This window comes from Ammodytes marinus (assembly GCF_949987685.1).
Source record: "Ammodytes marinus genome assembly, chromosome: 7".
Classification (NCBI taxonomy): domain Eukaryota; kingdom Metazoa; phylum Chordata; class Actinopteri; order Uranoscopiformes; family Ammodytidae; genus Ammodytes; species Ammodytes marinus.
Window position 1 is genome coordinate 21,988,057 of NC_137211.1, and position 27,322 is coordinate 22,015,378.

The window sequence follows — 27,322 nt, forward strand, 5'->3', positions numbered from 1 at the left end:
CAGACTGCACAGTATTATAGCTTGCCTATATATAATACAGCGAATATAAAACACTGTCAGCAATGCCGCGCCAGCTTACAGTTTTTCACGATTGCTTAAACACATTTCCTGATAGACTACCTCACTTTTTCAAAGCCCTAAATACAAATCTCAAAACTCAAACACAAAATGCAAAATCCTTCACTTCTCTTGCAAAAGCACACTTTACCCTCAAAACAATGTTAACTCTTCACTAAATGGTATTTTCTTTTCAAATGACAAACACATACATTATATGACTACACATGTATAGCACTCATTGAACACTGGTGTGCAGAATGGAAAACACTATAGTATAAATGCAAACCACTATATGAATGCTTTATCAGTAGAATTATGCCTTTGCATGTTCATACACTTTCACCTACAGTAACAACAAATACTTTACAGTTTTTGCCAACACACATTATGCAGAATAGTTTATTTTGCCATTTCAAACATACACAATGAATAGGTAGGACTGCAGTTCAAGCATTTCAGTGTGTCAGTATAAACTAAGAAACAATTACAGTAGAATAAAAAAAACAGTGTTGTAAGGAATTGGGTGGTTGGATTATGAATCCTTTTATGGATTCCGCCTCCTGTTTGCGTCTGGCCACATCGCCTCATCAACATCACACTCAATGTCATCCTTTGAGAAGCAACAGGGAAATGATCACCTGATATCCAGACTAAATCTCCTAATTATGGAGCGACTTGGGCTGCACTCTCTGTCCAGGCTCCCTCATTGATAGGCCATGATCTATAACATGGTCCACTATAGTGTCCCTGTTGTATGTGTCTCTGTCTGTTGCCTTCTTTGTCCTCGTCCTCCTGTCGCTCTCTCTCCTCCTCTTTCCTTGACTCTTACCGTCTCAGAAAGGAGCTGAACTCACCTGGGGTCTATTTGTAGTGCTAAGGTTTAGACTGATTGGTATTCAATTATTATTATTTTTTTTTCAAGAAGTGTGTTGGAGAATTTCAAACACAGTGCAAAGCATAAATCGTGTTTGTAGGGTTGTTGCTTTGGTTTAGGGCATAGTTACAAAAGTTAGAGGTTGTGATGCTGTGGTTATAGCGGTCACTTAGTGTTTACAGTATTCGGCAAAAACTGTATTTGTACTGAAATGTGCAGTCTACTGTAAATCACAGCAAACAGGAGCTCATCTCTGACCCTTCCCTTATAGCTAACTGCACAAAAGCCTTTTGAGTTTAGAAATTTGATTGGCAGTGTGTTCTGTGTGATCACCAAGAGAGAGAATTCAGGAAGAGTGTGCAAGATATAGAGAATTGTGTGTAGTGTTGTGAAAAATGTGTGTTTTAGAATGAAAATATGAGTCTAGGGCAGGAAATGTGTTTGGAGTTCAGCAGAACTGGTTAAGCAGTGGGTAAATTAGTTTCAGATTGTGCACATTGTGTCTGATGTTCCAAAAAATGTGTTTAAACAATTGTGAAAAACTGTAATTGAATACCAATCAGTGTGAGCCTTAGCATTACAAATAGACCTCAGGTGAGCTCAGCTGCTTTGTGAGACAGTAAGAGTCAGGGGAAGAGGACAAGAGAGAGCGGCAGGAGGACGAGGACAAAGAAGGCAACAGACAGAGACAGGGTCACTATAGTGGACCATGTTTTAGATCATGGCCTAACAATATAGGAGCCTGGGCAGAGAGTCCAGCCCAACTACACAGTATCTCCATAATTACTGTAAGACATTTAGACTGGATATCAGGAATATTTTCGCTGTTGCTTCTCAAAGGATGACAATGCATGTGATGTCGATGAGGTGATGTGGCCAGACGCAAACAGGAGGCGGTATCCATAAAAGGATTCATAATCCACCCACCCCCACACTTTTTTTTTTACTTTACAGTAATTGTTTCAGAGTTCATAGAGACACACTGAATTGCTTGTTGAACTGCGATCCTACCTATTTGTTGTGTTTTTTTCTTCCCCGTTGCTTGGCAAGGGAGGACATTGCCTGTGACGTGAATGAGGTGATGTGGCCAGATTCCAACAGGAGACATAGCCTAAATGTCTTCCAATCATTCCCCTACAACACTATGTTTTGTAGAACATTCTAGTGGTACCATTTCTTGTGTGTCTTTGTCTTTGTGTTTTTTTTTTTTTTTACTTTTGCAAAAACCTGAAATGGCAAAATAAAATTAAAACTCTGAAGCATTTACATTTTGTTTTCATGTGTCTAGATCAACTGTAGTGAATCAGTCTTTCACAAAAGAAATCGTATGAGACTTTTAAAGTCAAAAACCATCCAAAGTACTGAATACAGATGTGTTTTGCATAAAGCCCGTCTGTGTGTTGTTGCTGCTAGGAAAGAGTAATTCAAAGGTGCATGTGTGTATTGTTTTGATGCTAAAAACTGTTTTGAAATGGGATTGTTAGGTTTTGTTTAAAGAGTTTCATTTTGCTGTATAAGTTAGAAGTTTATCTCCATGTGCTTTGTCCTATTCGGCCTGTGTGTTAAGTTTTGACACAGAGGGCTAAAGTCTGCAACATGTGTGTAAGCATTCGGCAAAAACTGTAGGCAAAAACTGTATTTGTACCAAAATGTGCAGTCTACTGTAAATCACAGCAAACAGGAGCTCATCTCTGACCCTTCTAAAGCTAACTGCACAAAAGCCTTTTGAGTTTAGAAATTTGATTGGCACTGTGTTCTGTGTGAGTACCATGAGAGAGAATTCAGGAAGAGTGTGCAAGATATAGAGAATTGTGTTTAATGTCATGAAAAATGTGTGTTTTGGAATGAGAATATGAGTCTAAGGCAGGAAATGTGTTTGGAGTTCAGCAGAATTGGTTAAGCAGTTGGTAAATTAGTTTCAGATTGTGCACATTGTGTCTGATGTTCCAAAAAATTTGTTTAAACAATTGTGAAAAACTGTAATACTTTTGCTGCTGCTGATAAGCGTAACTTTTAAAAATAATAATAAATAATAATTAATTTTATTTGAGGGCGCCTTTCATAGCACCCAAGGTCACCTTACAGGGCAGTTAAAAACAATTTAAAATCAACAATCATAAAAAAACACAAGAACAAGATACATTAAACAATTTACATAAGTGGGGTGAAATGGGTTAGATGGAATATGTCAGTTTAAAAAGATGTGTTTTGAGACGGGACTTAAAAGTGGAAAGAGTGTCAGAATTACGGATTTGTCAGGTGGGAGGGTGTTCCAGAGGTGGGGGGCAGATCGGCTGAATGCCCTGGACCCCATGGTAACCAAGCGGGCGGGTGGTACAGTGAATTGAATGTAAGAGGAGGACCGGAGAGTGCGGGTGGGTGTGTTGGTGTGTAGGAGTTCACAGATGTATGGAGGAGTGAGGTTGTGGAGGGCCTTGAAGGTGAGGAGCAGAATCTTGAAGTGGATGCGGGTTTTGACCGGGAGCCATTGAAGCTGCTGAAGAACAGGAGTGATGTGATTAATAGAGGGGGTTCTGGTGATGATGCGGGCGGCAGTGTTCTGGACCAGTTGAAGCTTACGGATGGACTTGAGGGGTTCACTTTGGTGGGCCTAAACTGACCTGGTTTGATCTTTGTATTATCTAGTGCCGCCCAATTTCTTCCCTAAAGATCTCTCATTACATTGGTCCATTTCATCACTCAATCTGTCCCACCTGATTGTGTTTACCTGCTTGATTTAAGCAATGCAGCTCAGGGTTCACAAACTTTTGCACATACAAAAGTTGGCAAATCATTTGTTTTATCTGTTTTAACAATTGATTTCCGGAAAAGAAAAATGTTGAATTGATAAACAAACATCTGTCATTTCATATATGAAATACTGGTATTGATAAAAATGAATGATTAATGGTTAAACTAAATAAAATTCCAAAATGCTCAAGGGGTTCACATACTTTCTAGCAGCAATGTATATCGATAAACTTGAACCCAAAATAATGTGTCCCAAATTGTTTTCTATATATATATATATATGTCTACAGACATATATGGTGACTTTTAGTAAAGCGCCATAAGTTCAAAATGTAAATTTTTCCAACACGTTGATTGAAAAAAAAAATCTACCTAACATCTAACAACGAACACGTCCAGTGAGCAGCCTCAATGCTCATTATCATATAGGGACATTATTCATTAAAGCAGATAATGTGAAAATATGATGATTAAGAAGCTTCATTCTGTACTGAGGAGCACGTTTTGTTTATGGAAGTGTTCTGTGAGGGAATATGCAGCTAGAAACAGAATCAGTCATTCCCCTAATGTATGAGGTGTGACTGTGAAGTGCTGCTGTTTGCCTCGAGTGTGAGCCCTCGCTTATTTTGGACTTCCACATTTTACAGGCTGCTTAGGGATCCACTTCAGACTCCCGAGAAAGACATTTTAATACAGGCTTATTCTGTAGTCCAGTTCCATTGCTTATCGCCAATGCAGTGACAGTACGTCCCAACTCCTATCTACAGACAATGCTTGTTCTTTTTTTAACAGCTGATGGGTTCCTTGATATAAATTAAAAGGTAGAAGCCTATGTGTGATTTGTGTAAATACATATTGATCTTTTAACATTGAGCTTGAAATATGGGTTGAGTTAAAACAAAGGCAGGGTTGCACTGCTGAAAAAACTGCTGTTGGAAAGATGACCATTTTTATCAGAGTGACACATGTTTTCGTGCTTTTCATAATTTTTGCTACATTATGGCCATAAGTGACAAGGCATATAGTGAGTGTGAAACTCTCTGTACTACTCATCCTGGGAAAACGACTTTGAGAAACTTTCTTGAACTTGAACTTAATTTGCTGGACACCAAGGCCGACGCTTTGTCATGAGTTTCAAAGTCAAATGGGCCATCGGCAGCCTGAGACTGCTTTTTTTGTTACTCAGACTTCTTGATTAGCATAGCCCAAAACCTATTGTTTTAGGTACCCTTGTTTAACGGTAAATAAGAGAAATGTTGTATGTCGAACTCCAGAATTGCATGTCTGCTGTGGACACTCTCACTATATTATTATTCTCCTGAAGCTGAAGAAAATATTTTTCCACCAAATCTGTGAATGTGAAATTATATTGAAAATGATGTCTTCAACAGATGAAAAATAAATGGTTTCTGATCAGACACCCCTATCGGCAGGACCACATCATTTGTAAGAGACTTTCAAAAGATGACTTGGTTGGACTTAAAATAATGACGTTCCTATAACTTCTTTCTTTGGGAATCTTTGCTTATTCATCTTGAATTTGTAACTATGTGGGTGATGTGCTGGACGCCTTGCCATTAACTCCCAAAATTGTCAAGAATGACTTCCCTTCTGTTCTTTTACTTTCTTTTTTTGTCATCTCCATGTCCTAACTCTTCAGAACAGATGTGAATAAAGTGTATGCATGAGACATCACTGAACATGAAACCACCAACATCACTCAACCCTGAATGATTAACACAACCATTCATCAGCTGCCAGGTGTGTTAACATGAAAAGAAACACTGAGGCTTGCTGCTATTCAGTGAGACAGAAGATCCATTTTGGTTTGTGTCACCCACAGTGCCAAACATGTTTTAAATAACAGTTTTAAATATGTAACGAAGCTCCATGTCCAACCTTATTTTCTACGTGTACAGACTACAGTGATCTGTCGGTATGTCTTACCAATCATAAACGTAAATAATACAATATAATAGAAGTTTTCTCTGGGTGAAACTGCATGGTGTAACACTGTATCAAACTACGATAGCATCCTGTTTTGGACTCTCTTTGGTTTTCCATGCCCTCAAGAGTCGGTATTCATTTATTTGTCTTTGGATTTGGTTTGAAATGATAATGTGACCAGACCCCCAGCCATAATAACAGTATGATATGTTATGTACACAGCAGCAGTTGTAAAATGCTTCGATTGAATGTGTGGGTGTAAACTTATATACAGTATACTTATATATACTATCTATGGTGTAAACGCAGGGAGTCTGCAAATGGAAACGTGACTTGACTACTGAAGGGGGTTGAAAAGCAGCTGCAGAGAAGTAATGCTTTTTATCTAACATGTTGAGTAGCATTCATCTCTGGGTAAAAGGGTTGACCTGGAATATCCATTAAAGCCACTATGAGTAACTTGGTCCCTTGGTGGCCCCTTTGGACAAAAGCGGTAGTATTTTTACGACGCCAGCTGTCGTGAAGCTGTTTTCTAGCTCGTGCCGGGCGTGCGAGATTCAAATGATCAGGAAGCAATATAGTGCATGTCCGTGTGTTGAAAGTGTGTGGGCACTGGACTCTTTTCAGCTCCGTGAGAGTGGTTAGTGACACAGCATCAACTAATGCCAGTCAGTGCTACACATACCTGATTGCAATGAGTTGATGCAGTGTCAACTAACTACTCTCTCTCACGGAGCTGAAAGATTCCGTGTCCTCACAGAAAGCGAATGAACGAGAGACGGCAGTTAGTATGGATAACGATGAGGTAATGTGTTTATGTTGTTGTAAATAATGACTATTTCAGATGAATAATGGTCATCTGAGCCCAGTTTCAGGAGCTGAGCAACTCTGGGTTTTCGGTTTCAGAACAGTGGATCAGCGTTGGGTCAATCAACTCTGAGCGTGTTCACTCTGGGTTGATCGCGTGCGTAAAAGCCATCGTCAATGGATTGCTGATAACATGATTCACCATGGAAACAGAAGAAACAAATGCTTGATCCTCCCACTTCTCCACTTCTCAAAAAAAACTAAAACTTCTCCGCTCCTCCCACTAGAGTAAGAAATATTAACGAATGAGTTTATGGTATGGAGAAGAATGAACAGGGATATTATCTCATAACTCTGATCTAATCACCCCGGCCATTCAGAAAAACAACGGGGGGAAATTTTTATGTCAATAGAATCATTACGCTTCCGTAAAAGAAGCAAGTCTATTTTAAGAATTAAGTTACGCATATCAGCAGCAGCAAAAAAGCTGGCGCCGCACGACATTGCTGACAGTGTTTTATATTTGCTGTATTACGTAGGCAAGCTATAATAGCCTACTGTGCAGTAAACAGACTGTCGCTTCTTTGAAATGAGGAGTGAAAGACATTCATGTCAGACACTAGATTACAGTTTCCATTGTAGAGCCTGATTGATGTATTACCAGATTCCTTGTCCTCTATTGATCACAGTTTAAATTATTATATTATTTCTATATTCATATACGGCTATTTAACGAGGCTCGTCTGTGACTTTGGGATGACACAAGTGAACAGTGACGATCGCGTGCGGCCCCAGCCGCAGAATTACATTTCAACCTGACATAAATCTGTTCAGTGGCACAGAAGTTAAAAACTCCGTATTAATAAAAAGAAGAATGATATAGGCCTACATACAATACAAATAGGTGTATTAATCTGAATGTACACGATGTGTAAGGTGGCTGCCATATGAACGAACGAGGGCTGAGAACAAGGCTACTGATCAGATAAATGATCGATCAAACGTAAAATCATCGGTGCATGATTAAAACATCCCGATGGAGATTTCTATGGATTGATTTTGCTTTAAATTGTACAGGGACGCGTTGTAACTGCGACTCTTTCTTCAGTCGGAGCTGCAGCGTAACAAACTCAGGGAAGCTCTAACCCCCTCCCGAGCAGGTTAGACCCACGGCGTATGTTGCCGCAGTAACTGACTCTCGGTTGCGCTGAACCTGCTACCTGAAACGGGAAACCGAGAGTTTCCACTAACTCAGAGCGAACAAACTCTGGGTTGCCTCAAAACCAGCTACCTGAAACAGGGCTCTGATGATGGTGAGGCAAAGTAAACTTTGTGTTAGTACCGCTCATTCATTTAAGAGTAAACACACAGTGGGGCAGAGGATGTCGGCCGACATTACGCATCTGATGAGATGCCATTAAATGACGCTCGACCAAACTATTACTGCAGATGAGCGCAAACAACCAATGTTTCATCCACTTCCTGCCTCAGCCTTCATGGCCTGCTGATTTTTCAATCACAGTTTAAACTACGGGAGCACTTTCAGTCTCTTGAGTTTGGAAGAGGAAGAGAAGGAAAACAGACAAGCCTGTCAATATCCTTTATTCAACCAGGTACAATTCATTGAGATTAAAATCTCTTTTCAAAATGCCCTTTCCAAGAAAGCGGCACTATGATGATATAAAATAAAATAAGCACAACCAACAATGCCACATACTATTCTCATATACTACATTCAGCATCCAATACATATAATACAAGATCAGGGACAAGAATACTAAACAAATGTAAAGTGAGTACAGTTAAAAGTAAAATAAAATAAAATAAAAGATACACTAGGACAGATAAAATATATAAACCTGTTTTCACGAAGATAACACTTAACTAACAATTGCAGTGACTCTACATATATAGTATATCTAACCGTACAAACAAACAAATATATATATATATATATATATATATATATATATATATATATATATATATATATATATATATATATATATATATATATATATATACAGGGACCATAACAGACATGATTGCACCACACACACATACAAGGACAAAAGCAGTATGAGGTCAAAGCCGCAGCTGCCCTTTGTATGGTTTGTTTTGATCACAGTGCTTTACACCTCCTTTAGATGTTGCCCCAGCGCAGCTCAGCTTTCACCTTTTATCAGTTTGACAACCCTCCCAGGAGACGGTGCATGTTTGGTTGGTGTTAACAGACTCACTTTCATGCCTTGAGCTGTCCATTGGGATAAAGCAGCATTAATATTTGGTTTGTCTTGAAAAGTCTGTAAATACTAGTCGAGTCGTGAGGCTGCAACTTACTTAACAATGATACATGCCTTGTCTATTAAATGTAAAAAACTGTGATTTCAGTAAAATTAAATAAAAGTTAAATTAAATGCTGACTGCCTTGCAATACACCGTGTTCCAAATTATTATGCAAATTGGATTGAAGTGTCTTAAACATTCAATGTTTTGTTTTTCAATTAAACTCATGTATGATATTGTGTCTCAGGACGCCTTGGATCATTGAAATCAATCTCATACACCTGTGATAATTAGTTTGCCATGTGAGCCCAATCAAAGGAAATCTACTTAAGAAGGACGTTCCACATTATTAAGCAGGCCACATGTTTCAAGCACTATGGGAAAGACAAAGGATCTCTCTGCTGCTGAAAAGCGTCAAATAGTGCAATACCTTGGACAAGGTATGAAAACATTAGATATTTCACGAAAATGTAAGTGTGATCATCATACTGTGAAGAGATTTGTGGCTGATTCAGAGCACAGATGGGTTCGTTCGGATAAAGGTAATATTAGGAAGGTTTCTGCCAGACAAATTCATTGGATTAGGAGAGCAGCTGCTAAAATGCCATTACAAAGATGCAGACAGGTATTTGAAGCCGCTGGAGTCCCGCGAACCTCAAGGTGTAGGATCCTCCAGAGGTTTGCAGCTGTGCATAAACCTATTATTTGGCCACCCCTAAACAATGCTCACAAGCAGAAACGGTTGCACTGGGCTCAGAAATACATGAAGACTCATTTTCAAACAGTCTTGTTTACTGATGAGTGCTGTGCAGCCCTGGATGGTCCAGATGGATGGAGTAGTGGATCGTTGGTGAATGGCCACCATGTCCCAACAAGACTGTGACGTCAGCAAGGAGGTGGCGGAGTCATGTTTTGGGACGGAATCATTCGGAGAGAGCTGGTAGGCCCCTTTAGGGTCCCTGACGGTGTGAAAATGACCTCGGCAAAGTATGTTGAGTTTCTGACTGACCACTTTCTTCCGTGGTAAAAAAAAAAGAAGAACCGTGCCTTCCGTAGTAAAATCATCTTCATGAATGACAATGCACCATCTCATGCAGCAAAGAATACCTCTGTGTCATTGGCTGCTATGGGCATAAAAGGAGAGAACCTCATGGTATGGCCCCAATCTCCCCCTGACCTCAACCCTATTGAGAACCTTTGGAGCATCCTCGAGCAAAAGATCTATGAGGTTGGGAGGCAGTTCACATCAAAACAGTTATGGGAGGCTATTCTGGCATCCTGCAAAGATATTCAAGCTGAAACTCTCCAAAAACTCACAAGTTCAATGGATGCAATAATTGTGAAGGTGATATCAAAGAGGGGGTCCTATGTTGACATGTAACTTGGCCTGTTAAGATGTTTTTGATTGAAATAGCTTTTGATTTCACTAAATATGACCTCCACGTTCTGCAAATTCAACAAATGACCATTTTTAGTTCTTTACAACCTATAAAATGTTTTGAAACTCTGTTGTGCATAATAATTTGGAACAGTGCATTTTGAGTTTTTTATTTTTGAAAAAAATACTGTTATCATTGGGAGGTTTGTTCAATAAAATTTGAATCATACTCTAACGGTTGATGACTTAAATTATACTGACTGTCATTTGCATCGACTATTTAGGAAAATCTGAGAAATATAATTTGCATAATAATTTGGAATGCACTGTAGTAGCAAAGTGGCGATACATTTAAATACAGTCATAGTACCATTTTAATACTAGGTATAATAGTTTATCTAAAATATATCTTGTTTTGATTTGCTCAATTCTTAAATGCTAATAACTGATCAAAATCTGAATTCTGTTTATACAGATTTTTTCTTTAAAAAGAGTCTGATAACAGGAAGTAGACAAAGTATGTCTCAGATCAACAGCAAATAAGCAGAAAAGCAGTCTTAAAAGGAGTATAAATATATTTTATCATTTGTACTACATTACAGGAAACCAAAACAGTATGTTTATATAAATGGTGAATGGACTAACGGCCGTTTTATTCACCCATTCACAAACACATTCACACACTGATGACAGAGGCTGCTGCCCATCAGAAATGCCTGAGCCTAGATCTAACATTGTTTGCCTCTCATTAACCCATTCACACACACTGGTACACCAATCGCAGCAGCCATCAGGAGCAATTTGGGATTCAGTGCCTTGCCCAAGGACACTTGCAGGAGGCGGGGGATTGAACCATCAACCCTGCGATCACTGGGCAACCACCTTAACTGCTTGGCCACATCATTTCAGTGTTTGTTTAAAACGAAACACATTTTGCTGTCCACTTTAGCTTCTTCTTTGTTCACTCAGAGCTGTTTTCAATGATCAAGCTCTGAAAACCTAACGCACAGTACGCTACCTGCTCAGCAGCAAACAGACATAGTTTGTCTCCATGGTCGAGCAATAACCAGGTACATTTCCCTTGTGAATGAGATTGAGTTTGGAGAATGAATTTATTGGGTTGACATAGACAAATGTTCTCTTATTTTGCATGCTGTCTGTGTGTCAACATGTGGGCAGACAAGCTCGCTCTATAAGTTTATCACACATTGATGCTGTGTTTACAGCATGTAGAACCACCACTAAATTGCCAAACAAGAATGTTGTATGTTACACGAAACCTCTGAAATGTCAATATTGGCATTGAAATAAAAAGATCATAATTTTATATCCTTGATAACTTTTTACTTTATTTGTCATATTCATTCAGCTGCAAGTCCCAGTCAGTCATTTGGGATGGAAAGTACTGTAGCAAATTGACATCAATTGTCAAATGTTTAAAAACCATGTTGTTGCTAATTACCCCAGCAGAACTGTAACAAGATTCCATTTGGAAACAAAAGCATTTACCAACACGTTGGCAATATGAGTGCATATGACTGTATCATTGTTCAACTGAAGAAGTGTGTCAGTTTCCTAATTATATTTTATAAATGCGTAAAAGTCAATTCCTCCTTGTGTTTCTCACTCTTTAGAAATACAAAATGACTAATTAGTTTGCAGTGCAGTGCTAATCATATTGAACACACACACTCCCACAATCTGTGCCTGCCATTGTAAAAACAAATGTAACTTTTTTGTACATTTAATTTTTTTCTACTTCGGAAGTTAAATTCAATTAAAGAATGTTTACAATGACTGATGTTGTTTACCAGAATCTGGTTCCTTGTGTCACTTAGTCTGTAAGCACCCATTTTGTCATTCTGTTGCATGGTTTCTGGACTCAATGCCATTGAACAGCACAGTTATACAATTTCAGTAATGCCATGTCATTTGGCCAGGATGAAGACATGCTGTGTATTCATCAGTCGTGTTTTATATCCTTGCTTACACCGAACATTTTTATACAAGATCTCCATGGTCTTATGTCTGCTCTTTCTTTTTGGAATGGCTATGAAACTGCAGACCTCATTTCCGTCAAATAGGAACAAAAAGAGAACAAAAAGCCAATTTCCCCCCAAATGGCTGAGAAACACCATTCAATTACCGCTGACATGTTTGCTTAAACCTTTCTCTCACTCAAAAGTGACACAGAATGTCTTCACAGTGTCCTTCCTTAGAAAAACCTCTTTGGGTCAACACTCATTAAGTTAAGTTGTGTGTACCTAAGACATTCATATTCTGCTGTGTTTATGTTTGTCTTTCGTCATTGACAGTGTTAGGCATGACGTGTTATAGGTGAGCGTGAGTGGGGAATCTGAGAAAATGGGTGCCTATCAGCCCAGGGGATGGGATTACTCTGCCAGCTACCCATAATTAAATGTGATTCGCTTATTTCCAAAGCCAATCGACTACATAGCGAGCCAAAATGGTGGCACCATTGTGCGGGCCGAACTCATCGCCCTCTCCTCCTTTCTGAACTGCCAGATGTTTATTTAGGGAGGGGATTTTCTCTTTGTAATATGTATGACTGTTATTTCATTGTGCTGAACTGTAAATTCTGATGTTATATACCTGTGATTAAGGTGAAGTCTCATCAGATCTTCCAACACGTTCTCACAACGTGAAGTTCATAGCAGTGCAACAGCAGAAATGAAGCACATTGTCGTCCCACATGATACAACATAACAACAATGATTAGACCCTGCTTGTCTCCCCTTAAAATTAAATGCATCTAAAGAGTTCATCCAAGGACTTTATTCTGTACACTATTTACAGATCAGTGCAGCCACATTTGGACGCTGAGTAAAGTTCAGCCATTTCTGCTGGGAGCAAAACTTTATATTAGTGCTGTCAGTTTAACGCGTTATTAACGGCGTTAACGCAAACCCATTTTAACTGCGTTCATTTTTATATCGCAAGATTAACGTTCTTTTTGGCTTAACACACTTTGTAGTTTTTTCACATGCTGTTGCAACAACTAGAAATGTTAGAAACACTACAACACCACACACTATACATGTAGTTCGCAGTTTAGTTACTGTTTATTCAAACTGAAAATGTTCTACTGTAAAACTACACATTAAAATAATTTAACTGGCAGAACGCCTAAACGTCAAGACAAATTTGACTTATTTTGAAGCAGAATCCATAGCAATTCCTACTTCTCTTCAACATGTATTTGCACTGAATTGTAAAGTATGATATTTTAGAAAAAATACACTGAATTACAAGGGTGTAAAGAATGTGTGTGATAAGAGCATTAAAATGAGAAAAAATAATGGGGCAAAAAGAAATGGACATTTAGAATTGATAAAAATGTGCGAATAATTGCGATTAATCTTGAGTCAACTATGACATTAATGCGATTAATCGCGATTAAATATTTTAATCGTCTGACAGCACTACCATAATGAAGTGATTATTTCTGTCCACATTTATTGATATTTTGTTCATAAATTCTTTGTTTAATATACCGGGATGCAATTACAAAGTTTCATAGTGTATTTAAATATGAATGGAAGTTATGAAACACACATTCAAATATAGTTGGAAATCAACACAGGGACGGTCACCATAATCAAAACGTGCTTTAGAAAAAAACGATTTTCGAAGATCAAGGAACGAATGAAGGAGAGGGTGAAGTCATTTAAACATGATCAAGATTTAAATTCTTTTGGGATATCCTCATTTCCCTAGTAAATAAAAATCATCAAAACACAATAGTTTGTTCTGTTTATGGCTAAAGTGACTTCCCTTTCCCAAGTATCACGTCACGTGACAATACAAAATGATGGAACACATGTCCTTGTAACAGCCTTTCCTGGATGGAATGGAAAGAAGTTCTAATACCATTTGCTTAAAATAATTGATCAGAATTATTACCCATGAATAACTGTCGTTTAGTGACTGTTTGAATGCTGTTTAAAACCAGTATTTATCTTTATCTCCAGCACACTACTCCCATAATTGCCATGATCTGGTTCAAAGTGAAGATCTTTCTCTCCTTCAGCTGGAAATAATCAAACTATTTGCATCATGGTGACATTGTTTGGACAAAAGCCTCTGCCCTGGCTACATGCTATGTGTCATGCACTCTTTTATATTACGCTAACAGATACGATCTCTGATTTAAACACATCCGACTCTTGCCTCATCTCTAACATTCACGCTAGAGAATGTGAGCAGAGTGCCCAAACATGCTTTCACAATGACCTGCAATGTGCCGATATTTCATCACTTACCAACACCCTAACTGTGAAATACTGAAAATGTAATGAACAATTATTCTATGCAAATCTGCTCTCTCCATCCGAACCCTAACATATTTTCCAACAGCTAACCAATGCATGCGGAGTTAAAAAAATTATTATCTGATTTGTGATTTTAGTGGTTGATTTGGAGAAGTTCATAACGACAAAAGTGCCATCGTTTCATTTGAAATTCTACATTTATCAATCACTGGGCAAGGGAAAGGCGTTTTGAACAGCAGAGCATGGGAAGCCATTTGTGTGGCCTTTTTCTTTTTTTAACTGCTAACTGTGGCCAGAGAGGAATTATTGCATAATTGTTTTAATAACGAGCACTATCTGCAAGGACACACTAGTGTGAGTCAGCCACTATATGGCTACTCTAAAGTCTATTTTCTTTGTAGTGGTTACTTACCCATTTTATTCTCAGGAATGTACATCTTTTCAAGAATACAAGACTTTTGTCTGAGTGTGAAAAAGCTCTCACCTGTAACAACCTAAAGTCAGCAGCCTTGCTAGCTTTATTGCTGATGTAACCATTCGTTCAAAAGGTTTATTCAAAATACTGAATTTTGACTAACAGTGGAAATATTACATTTCCACACTCAACTAAATCTTCTGATGCAATGATAATAAACCCATAATAAAATTACTGTTCAATTTACATTGCAACGTGTCAGAGGAAACAGGAATATTTCCAGTCTTATGTAGTAGGCTAGTAACATAGGCTTACTTTGCGTAAAACCTAAATATTTGGGAAGTAAATAGCGAGTTTCCTGTACTTAAACCTTTTCCCCCTCACACAGAAACAATTAAACTATCCATCATTGTTTTGTTTGGGTTTCAGATCGAGTGGTTTGTAGCCAACACAACAAACTGCTATGTGTGAATAGTTGCTGACAGCAGTGTAAGTAGCTATAAATGGTCAGATTCACCTAAGTGGTTTGAATCGTAACCCAAATGTATCCTTTGGTTTCCCACAAGTTTCTTACAAAGAGTGGTACTGTGCCATTATAACACATTACCCAGGTTTCTGGTGACTCTCAGGAATCATTGGCTGAGATGTTGATGATTCAAGACACACCTGGATATGTTTGTGGTCATTTGTACAGGGATATGAACTACGAGTGTTATCATGAATATACACAAGTCAAATCCTTCTAAGTTACTATATGACTGTTTGCATTATGTTATTATCAGGTCACCTCTGTATAGATGTGTCAAAGTTATCACAAAATGCCTTTATACTGAAACAGAGTCATCAAATTGATACATGCAGGGGCTTGAAGGCAGCGTTCCACTTGCAAAGCTCAATTTGCCTTGAGCTCAGCTACTGCTGTGAGGATGACAACCTTACATACTCTACTCCTCCTCTGGTGGACAGGTTTCCTTTGAAGAAGAAAAGCTAACCTGAGAAAGTGATCAGAAGTTTAAGAAAAATAAAGAGTACTGACAGTCACTAAATGTGTTCAGATATAAATCAACACAGAGTATGAGATGATGTTTTACGCTTTCAAGATGTTGGACTGATGATTGGTCAGGGGTTTAAATACTGCACAGGGCCACCTCAGAGCTACTCACCCTAATATTGTGTCACAAGCTGTCATGTGTTAACATATTACAGGGAAGAAATCAGCAATATGTTAATTTATAGAGAAAACTGTTGTGTTATTACTGTGAGCAACATCTCCTGACTTTTCTGGCCCATGTGTTGCAGTGTGGACTGTTTACCAACAGGTTGAATATAGTAGAAATTGTGCTGCATTGCCTCGTGAGAAATAAAATGGATTGATTTTTGGCACAAATCAGGAACAGGGTGTGTCTCTTTCAGTCCAATTTTAGCTCAAGTTTCCAAAATGTCAGGCAATGACAAGTGGTGAAATGAGTTGAAGGATGGTGGTAGAATCCCCTGAAAGATGTTTTCCTCAGCACATGCCGTGAGGGTGGCAGATAAGGATATGCTCTTATGTGGCAGCAAGAAGCAAAGGGTTTATTTTTGTTTTGGAAAGTGGCACTTTGAAAATTCATTTCTGAGTTGCTCAGCTAAACAAGTTAAAACATAAACTATTGAAATAAGTGTTCGACAATGCACGTCTCAATTGAAACTGACCCGTCTGGGTTTTTATTTTTAATTTTTTTTATTTAACCTTTATTTAACCAGGCAAAATTGCTTGAGGTCAAATGACCTCTTTTCCGAGCAAGGCCTGGCCAAAATGGCAGCAGCTAGAATGAATAAAATACAAGACAAGAAGAAAGCACAGACATGAGAAAACAGAGACGAAAGCACAGACATGAGAACATAAGGAGAAAGCACAGACATGAAAACATAAGAAGAAAGCACATCGATAATGATCGATTCATTAGTCAAAATATAATTAAAATAATTGAACCAAGAAGCCCTTACGAAAATTAGGAACTTTTAAATTGCAGGATTATTTTGGGTCGCCCATTTTGAGACTGCCTCTGAATGCAAATGTGCAATTCAACAGCCTTGTTTTTGAGCTGCAGGCCAGCTCCCCTCATCTCATCCACAGGGAACATGTGTCTACTAGAGAGCCAAAAGTGTTAGGGCAAAATGCATGTTGGCAAAATATGTGTTGTGCCAAGCTGAATTTCGTTAAAAATCACTCTGATCCAAGAAAAATAATCTTACAATTGTTTTTAGTCTGTAGGAAACTGCATATACCTCATGAGTAAAGTTTTCTATGCAGGACAGCGGAGCCAGTATATGCACAATGTTGGAAAAGGTTCTGTTATGTCTTTGTACTTTTCGGCCAACATAGAAGAAGAAACACTGAAGCATTACCATATCAAACTTTATTAGTTTTAGGTTGTCTTTATAAACTATTCATTAAAGACCAACAGAGTTGCCAGTTACTTTCAACAACTGGCAAGCTAGCTAGATGATTATATTAAAATATTACCAAGAAATTTAGATTTTATCAAGAAATTGTCAGGATTACACTGCTGAAGTATCTTAATAAAAGTGCAAAACTGGTCAGCCTTATCTGAAGAGACTTGGTGTTTGCCCTACTTCCTTGTAAAACAATTTGGCGGTGATAAAAGTGAACACACACCTGCAATGACACACATACAACATTGCTGAACCCAAAAAAACAGAGTTGTACTCATGTTGGCCCAAAACATTGAGACACACACAAAGAAACATTAGTTGACGGCTATTTCCACCTACTGAATTTTTTGTGGATAATTTTTGAAGTTTCTTTCAGCTGTGCTGGAGTCAGCCCAAAGCACTGAAGTGAGTACATTTTAATTTAAGGGTTGCTATTCACACTGCCTAACAGTAGTTAAGAGGCATCATGCAGCTTAATGTAAACCAGTGGTATATAAGTCGGCAATGTAGTCAAGTGTAGGCAAGTGCAGCCGAACCAGCGCTATTGATCACTCAGGGTATTAGATGCAAAACTATGCAGACAGTGAACTTTTGTTGAAATAAGTTCACTCTGCTGAAAAAGTAAAGTAAGTTAAGTAAGGCCTGATAAAGTTTATATACTGTACAAAGTATAGCCTCACACAGCCGCTGCAGACTTTTAAGGCTCCCACTCTTGTTGAAATAAATATTCGGCATCTAATGGTGTATTCACACATGTCGTGTTTAGTTCGGTTGAAACAAACTCAGATGCACTTCCGTCTTCGGTGCGCATCCTTCAGACATGTGTGAATACAGCAATCGCATTCGGGGGCGGACCAAACAAGCGCTCCGAGACCCAGCTGAAGAGGTAGTCTCGATGCGTTTCCAAACGCACTCTGCTGCAGTTCGTTTGTGGTGTGAATTTGTCCGGACTCGATCCGACCCAATTGCAGGAAGCACTGTGCCTTTTCTTTTTTAATAAATCGTCGTCAGCTTCACATTATGGGAAAGTGATGTTGTCGCCATTGTTAGGAAGATTAGTTGTGGTTTGACCGGGAGCCCCGAGCGAATATATTACGTTTGATAGACAGGACGCGTAAACATGCTGATGTGTTCAGCGATCAGATGAAGGAGAGGGGAGCGTCTCCATCACACAGTGACAAGAGGTTCACGCTGCGCTTTGAAGTGCGTGTTTTTATTTTGCTTCACATGTTACGGGACCGTCAATACTATCCCCGTGTCAGTCTGGAGCTGAGCCACGCCAAACTCACAACCAGCTGACACACGGCTAAATCAGCTGTGTCAGCTTGAGCCTATTCCTCGCGAGCCGCGCGTCCAGCAGCAAAAATACAGTAAATATTATGTTTCACATCGTAGGCTACAAGCCACACATTGACACAGGCCTACATATTATAACCATATGAAACAACAATAATTTTATGTTTTTTTATTTTATTTATAGGCTAGATGTAGCCTAGGCCTATTTATTTATTTATTATTTTTAACTCCATATCGTATCAGTTATATAGTTCGCAGTTTTCACTTTGTGCTTCCTGCTTCTCTCCACCCCAGAATGGCTGTCCAATGAATGAATGACCTCAGATCATGTGGGGTGTTACTTCTTAGTGCTGGTTCACTTGCAAAAGGGGCAATATGAAAGTGGACCACACCAACAAAAAAAAATCTAAACTCCATTTGGTCTGGACCAAAGCAAGTGCACTAGCGGACTTTCCCTGTGTGAATACACCCTAAGAGTCATGTCCAATCATCATAACATTGTTTCCTGTGCCTCATCATTTCAGTCACATAAATACTTATCAGCATATGGTTAAACAAACAATTGTGTCTACCTAGAGGAAGGTAAATAAATAGCAACACAAGATAACATTTTTTAACTGGTCAAGAATAAAACTGTTTTTTTAATGCCTTTATCATTGAATCTGTTTGCAGTTGAAACTCATCCTGATGCACAAATAGCCTTGCCCTGTTAAACCCAAACAGAGACCCCTGCACAACAGGAGATCACTCAGTACAACCACAGCAAACAAGCTCCCAGGTACACAGGCCATGCTTGATGCACAGCATGTATTATGGAAATAACACAAGTTAACCCAAGGAACTTCAGTTTGCTCATGTCCTGCAGCTTCAAAGAAGTTCATAACAAATCCTGTCTTGCTGACCAAGCCTCTCTCTCTCTTTCATACACTCCTTGTGTGGCTCGGTAGGTCTTTTTTAAACACATCATGCACATTTTTAGTTTTCAATGTGAGAAAACAGATCGCTGCTCTGGAAAAAAGCCCCTTAATCGAAAAATAAATTAAAGGTTCAGTAAGCAGGATTGTCCCCACATCACCACATTAATGCACTGCGGTCTTCAAGCAGCGAGTTATCCAGCATCATCTCAGATCTATAAGTGTGATAAAACATGATAAAAACTGAAATTGGGAAGGTTTTTTATTTGCTCCGCCATTGTAGGCACATACACATTAACCATCTATCGCTCTGCACGTGCACCGTCAGTGAGATGGGTGCCGGTTTGTAGCGTTCTCTCTTCTGATTGGTTATCAGTATTGAGATCCCCGAAAAGTTTATTTGCCAATTACATGCAGAGCGCGTGACTGAGAGATCGGCTTTATGAAACACTCAATCCATCATCGCACCCTAATAATAACTCAAAAAGATGGGGGGGGCAGACTGTCAATCTAGCAGCCTGACTACATGGGGCTGTAGACAGTTGGCAGCTGCTAGTTTTGGCCCTGATGGACCTATATCTTCTCCCAGAGGGCTTTGGTTGAAAAAGGTGGTGTGCTGGGTGTAGATTGTCCTGGAGGATGCTTTTCACTCAGTGCATGCAGCCGGTGGTGTACACAGTCGCGATGTCTGGAAGGATGACCCCAATGATCTTCCCTGTGGCTCTCACCACTATTTATATTATTTGTATGATCATTTCTTACATAGCTTTATAACAGTTTTTGTATAGCGGTCTGAATAGCACGTTTCTATTCTATTTAATTCCTATGTTTGACCTATTATGTCATAGATTTCTGTTAGCCACTTGATACGTAATTTTTGATTATTTGTAAAGCATTATTGGAGAGAGCCTGCAAAACCAAAAATGTAACTGCTTTCAAACGACTTTGTAATAATTATTGTGCAGATGATAATGCAAGAACTTTATACATAAGAACTCCTAAATGGTTTAAGGTTTTCAAATATTAAAGGTCACATATTATGCAAAACGCACTTTTTAAATGTGTTGGAACATAACTATGGGTCCACGGGGTGCCTAGGGACTGCCAAAGTTAAAAAAAAAAAAACCTCTCCTTTCCTCACCCTCCCCCTTTCTGAAAACCTCTCGAATATACTCCAGTCAGAATTCTACACGACTGTAACGTCACAGTCGGCACAGCCACTTCCCCATATTTTCTTTATATGTCCATGCTTCCCCCCCACATTAGTAACCAGAAACTTCCACCGTGCAGTAGTCTATGATCACCCCACCCCCCCATTTCTTATTGGTCCACGGCCCCGAGATCCTCTGTAAAATTTTCCGAGCGACAGCCATGTTGTTTTCCCCGCTAAGCGACAAGATGCCCGTAGTACAGCAAAGCATGCTGAATGTTACATACACCAACACAGAATGCTTTTGCTCATACGCCACTAATTTATCTTAACCACAGCAGTCTATTAATGCCTCGTTTTTAATAACACAACGGATAGGAAGCTACTTTTTTTAAACGGTGAAACTAAAATAATTGTTTTTATTGGTATTTTTGCCTGACTGGTGTATAGCTATTAGCTTTGGGACAAGCAACCAGCTTTTGCTCATAACAAGCTGTTTATATTCCCCACAGCAGTCTGACTATGCCTAGTTTTTAGCAAGACAAAGCATTGGAAGGTAATAGAGTCGAAGTCTAACTTTGAAGCTAATTTTTTCACAGATTTTAGTGATATTTTTAGCGGTTAGCTTCCGAGCTAGCTTCGGGAAAGCATTGATCTTTTGCCCATAACAAGCTGTTTATATTCCCCACAGCAGTCTGACTATGCCTCGGTTTTAGCAAGACAAAGCATTGGAAGGTAATAGAGTCGAAGTCTAACTTTGAAGCTCATTTTTTCACTGATTTTAGTGATATTTTTAACCGTTAGCCCCCGAGTTGCTTCGCAGTAGCCTCCATCTTTTGCTGCATTTTTATTGTGAACATGCCGTTTCCATTTGCTTGTGGCTGTCAGTGCATCTGTATGAACATAGTCTTTCATGTAGACAAGGGTCGGTCATGTCAAACTGTTCAAAGTGCGGGTGAGCTCCTGCGTTACTAGCACTAGACATGGTTCTTCTCATGGAACTAACCGTGGTAACATGCAGTACAGGCACGACAAGCTATGGACCTATGGGCAGACGCCAATGGCTTCGCTTCAGGACAGGGGCGGGGGGAGCTCATAGATTGTATATTTACGAGGGGAGCTGCAGCTCGGTTTCAAAAATAGGCCATCGTGAGATTAGCTGAAAATCAGGGTATAGAGGCATACTACAATAAATGATCTGAACGGTTTTTTCAGCAAACGTATTAGGGACCTCTAAGACCATATAATATTGACAGAAAAGTGTATAATATGAGACCTGACCTAATATGAGTTTTCCTATAAGTTCCATTTTAAAGAGGACCTATCAAACTTTTTGACTTTTATGACCTATAATCGTTGTTATAATGATTTATAGTCATGTTTAACCATACTAGCTTATCAAATAATGATGTACATGAATTTAGACGTATTCCCTGCTGACCGTCTGGGGTGGCTGTGCAGAGCACTAAACACTCGGGCAGCTGGTTGAGAAATCACGTGTTCAAATCGGTTCAGAATTTCCTGATATTCTTGTCGTCGCGAAAAGCGGATGTTTCCATGTATGGTAATGTGCTGCTCAGGCAAGCTCCGGCCATGCCCCCACCTTCCTGCTCTCAAATCTTCCCGCACGCTGCTGAAAGTGTTCCGGAAGGAAGGTAACCAATCACAACAGAGTGGGGTTTGCAGGAGGGGGGGGGGGGGGGGGGGAGAAGCACAAAGCCGAGTCTGGAGAGAGACTGCTGTGCTCGCTCAGATGAGAGGAAGAGTTTCCCGAAAATCTACATGGTTTTTTGTGATGTGATTCGTGTCAGGTTGCTCTATAGCAGTTTTTAACAAGAAATTAAGACCAGAACAGTAGTATAATAGGAGATCTTTAATTACAGCAATGCAGTTGAATAACAGCCTGCTGGCTAACTGCAGGGGGAATTGAACTCCTAACCCAGGCAGTGTAATTACTATGTCTACCCTCTCACTCCCCTCTCCACTCACTCTCTGACCTCATCTCTTCCTTTCACTTCTGTGAACACGCCTTCACTCCCATCAGCTTCACACAGAACACATGTTCTGTACAGTTTTTACACAAACAAACAAGGACACTACACGTATGTAATGTTACCAGAGCAACTCGATTCTTTTCTCTTTTTCATTGCATGTCAAAATATTTCCCCACACTCAACTGTCCCAACATATTTACTGTTCTGCTCTTTACATCAAGTGGAAAATATAACACTAAGTCCTGTGAGATTTCTTTAGGGTACCACCTCTTGTGTGGGAAACATATCTCTTCATATAATTTAATATCATGAATATCTATTGGACATGAGCCTGGCATATTACATTTTTAACATCGATTTAACAAATGAATTCTAATTTTGACTTATAAATCGGATGTATTGCCCAGCCCTACTTCAGTAAGTACTTGTTATGCAGGAGTGATAAATGGAGGAGACAGGAAAAAAACAGAAAAACTACGAGACAAGATGAACAGATTGGGATCATCATCAGTATGGTGTGGGAAGGCAGGAAGTGAATAAAAGCAGACACGGTTAGATGGCACATAACAGGTGATAGTGATGACACTGACCGTAATGATTCCACTCCACCTGATGTCACGTTCCCTTTCGTCTCATGACAAATGTCCTTAAAGCTACACCAAGCACCTCACTGCCATTTGCAATTCTCCCACGAGCCAAATCACCACAAGTGGGCTTCTGAGTCAATGCCGAGTTTGTGGAGATTGGCCTAATCTTTTATACAACATACGACCTGCAGCGCAACACCATTTAATCTTGGGGGGCAGCGGGGACATACTTGAGGAATAGCCACTTTTGCTAACAGGGGGCTGCTGTGCTTGGAGTATGAAAAAAGTGTGTGTGTGTGTGTGTGTGTGTGTCTCTCTCGCTCGCTCGCTCAAACACACACACACACACACACACACACATTATGGATTATTTTAGAATGTCAGGAGTATGACAAGTGTGTGTGTGTGTCTCTCTCTCTCGCTCAAACACACACACACACACACACACACACACACACACACACACACACACACACACACACACACACACACACACACACAGACATTATGGATTATTTTAGAACGTCAGGAAATTGTAAAAAGCATTGTCACTACCAATTTCCTTGAGTCCAAATCTCAAGTGTTATTCATTACATTTGAGTTGCAGGCAATTGAAGCAACTGAGAAAAAAAAAATGAAATGCTGGAATATATTTGAAAAACACAGAAGGTCATTAAACAACTTACTGCTCTGCTGAAAATACTCTTCAAACCATCTGGACGGAAAACAATTCTATCTGCTACTGCCCTGGAAAAGGGTTTCAACCCGTTTCTCACAGTTTTTCTGAACCAGGCAGTCAGAACTTACATGTCTTGACTTTTTTTTGTTGCTACAACTAATATTGATTATATTTGTGTTTCACTTTTCTTAACATGGTTATGAAGTGCTTCAATAAGGGACAAGAGTGATGCATTAAACAGTAAAATCAGATAAATGACAAAATAACAGATCAAATATGTACCATACAATCAGTCAAGGGAGTTAAAAGCCTAAACACAAGACGTGTTTTTAGCTTAACAGAAAATTCTAAAGAGTGAATAGCTAGAAAAAGTAAAGGTTGTGTTTCACATTGAACATGAGCGGCTGCGATCCTTGGCAAGATTAGAAAATATGTTAGTTTGTAATGAGAGAATCTGATGATCAGCTCTGTGACTCATATATGTATAGACCTACTACTGTATGTTCACACATGAGAGGCACAAGCTGATCATCATTATTTTGGCCACATTTCATTTCACTGATATTCTCAGTCGACTTCTCTCTTTTTAGACATGGAGAACTGATCATGTCCCTGCCTTCAGCATCACGTCTCACTTTTAATTTGGCAGAAACAAGCTTTGTTTTGTTGCTGTTGGTGAGAGTCTGCCTTGTTCATTTCCTGTCAGGAATGAATCTGCATGAAGTGAAACTAATGACAACCCTATGGCTAAATACATTTAAATGTACTGAGTCGGGGAGAAATTGCTCATTTTAATGTTTGGGCAATGGTTCAGTTTATTCCTGTATTTCCCAGTGAAATAATCAAATATCGACAGGCAGGGGCGTCATGAAAGCCAAAAATCTGAGGGGGGTGGTGGGGGGAATCGGATTGCGTGTTTTTAACATGCATCGTAGCATTCTCGTGAAGAGAATAAAGGAAAAAATCAACATTTATTTAAGTTCAGATGCCTGGTAAAATTAGCAAAACAAGCTGCCATTTTCTTTTCACTTGTATGATATATTTTGATCAAAAATGACACATTTCGTCGAGATGTGAAGAGTTTGTAGGTATGAATATAAGTTGAAATCAAATTTATATGTGAGGCATACGGGTTTTAGACACATTAAAGAAAGGCACCAGACACACACATAGCAATTGAATCCTTGTTTGGTTGATCTTTTGATATCATACTATTTTAAGACTATTTTAGAACCTGACTCATACTATTTTAACGTGTTCAAGATGAAATAGGATATACAGTATTTTACCCTAGTAACACAACTTAAAACATTTATTTAAATGTATCTTTTATAATGTTTTAGTTAAAAATAAAGTTTGATTAGTTAGGGTCACACAAATAAACATTTATCAAATTCTGCCATTACTAAGAAAACAATAAACTTATAATAAAGATAATTTAAACTTCATACACAAATATATTTATTTTTTAAAGTACAGTTTGTCGAGTGCTGTGAAACATAATGTGTAGGCTATGTACGTACACCACGTGTGTACTTTTGCAGTCATATTCAAACTTTTAATTAATTCATCCCGGTGCGTAAAGAGCAACGGAGACACACACACACACACACACACACACACACACACACACACACACACACACACACACACAAACCCAAACCCACACACACTTGTCCGACACCCACCTGGAGCGCAGTCTTAAGGGTGACAGGAGAGACGATCGCGGTGCATATCTTCTCGCCTCTACGCATGACCTGACCCATGACGAAGAGCATCGGCGTGGCGAGCGCGAAGGACGCGAGCCACATGGCGCTGATGAGCTTCTTGGTGCGGCTGCGGGACATGATGCTCTTGGCTTTGAACGGGTGGCAGATCGCCATGTAGCGCTCCACGCTCAGGCTCGCAATGTTGAGCGCCGTGGCGTAGGAGCAGCTGTCCCGCAGGAAATAGTAGCCTCGGCACACGGCGTCCCCAAACACCCACGGGTGGTGGAACCAGATGAAGTTGTAGAGCTCGATGGGCATGGAGAGCACGAGGATGAGCAGGTCGGAGACGGCGAGGCTGGCCAGGTGATAGTGCACCGTGCTCTGGAGGTTCTGCAGGGTCTTTTTGGTCAGCAGCGCGTACAGGGTGATGGAGTTCCCCAGAGAGCCCACGGCGAACAGAGCCACGTAGATGACAGTGACTATCACCTTGGAATAAATGTTCGTGTTGACTTCCAAGTCTTCCTCCTCTGTTGTGGAATTGGCGGTGATGTTGTTATCAGGTGGAAACAGTGAGTTATTCCAAAATTGTTTATGCTCCAGCGCGCCAAAGCCGCCAGCCAAGTAGCGCCCTGAGAGCGTGAAGTTTAAATCCATTATGCCTCTATATGTGTGACAGCATGGGAACTGAAAAGTGTGACTGTGTGAACTGTACGTGTTCCTCAAAACGTGAGGAGTAAAAACGGGTCGGTCTGTGGTAGTCAGTGAAGGGCAGGCTTTTATATTCGCGCGGAGGAGGCGTGTGCCCGCCACTGGATCCAATGCGGTGACGCACAACCATTCAGCGCATGGAGCACTATCCATCTGTCCATTCATATTTCACCTTGGAAACAGGAACTAATGCGAAGGACCCATACATCGAAAATTACGGGGCATGCCATTTCTGAAACACACTTTACTGCAGATGTTTCTTGATAAGTCTTTACCTCTGCATCAGAGTGCTTCTCTCTTTACTGCGCTCTCACCCAGGGCAACCTAAGTGCAAAGGCATAATGTAACAGCAGGAGAGCCAGCCAACGGAGCACGAACAATGAGTTGGAGGCATTGTAACATTTTACTGTAATGGTCACTTTGCCACTGATGGGATCAATGTAGCAAAGCAGATACTCCTCACTCTCTCACACAGTCTCTCTCACTCTCTCCCACACACAATGTCCTATTACACATATCATTTCAGTGCATGTCTCTGCCTTGGAGCTCATTATTAATTGTGTGTTGCCTCTATATGCAAACACAAGTGCCACACTAAAGCATGTGTGTGTTGGTTTATAATATCATCTCATGCTGACGAACTCTACACAACAACCAACTGCTGATATCCTTCCAACCTTGAGGAAATTCTTCTTACATCGGCATTGTCTGTGTGTTTCTGGCCCTGGGTGCTAGTGTCTCTGACAATGTACACTGGGTTGGGCTGACCGGCTGACACAGAGGAATAAAACATAGCATGTCTTAATATAAATGGACCCAGTTTGGTCTAATGCCAGCTGCAGTTATGGCTAAGTGGACAGGAGGTCCTTTTTCCCTTTTCCTCCCACTTCTCACAGGCTTCGGTGTGGGTGGTGGACAGTTAGCATGGACATGAGAAGTCAAATAAACCTATTCACTCGTTCAACCAAAACGACAGATTATTCTTGTTTTCACTGTCGACATTTGTTTCAGTGTATGAAGGTTTAATTTTAATTGGACA

General features: G+C 39.7%; 1 protein-coding gene across 1 annotated transcript in view; it reads right to left on the minus strand.

Annotated features, from left to right (window-relative positions):
• Window positions 1-26,229, minus strand: part of ntsr1 (neurotensin receptor 1 (high affinity)) — a gene marked incomplete at both ends in the record, with an annotated part of 45,523 nt that extends 19,294 nt beyond the window's left edge. Inside the window, one exon of the mRNA XM_080030373.1 lies at window positions 25,555-26,229. Within this exon, the coding sequence (XP_079886499.1) occupies window positions 25,555-26,229 (675 nt within the window). The remainder of the gene's footprint in view (window positions 1-25,554) is intronic.
• Window positions 26,230-27,322: the final 1,093 nt, after the last annotated feature.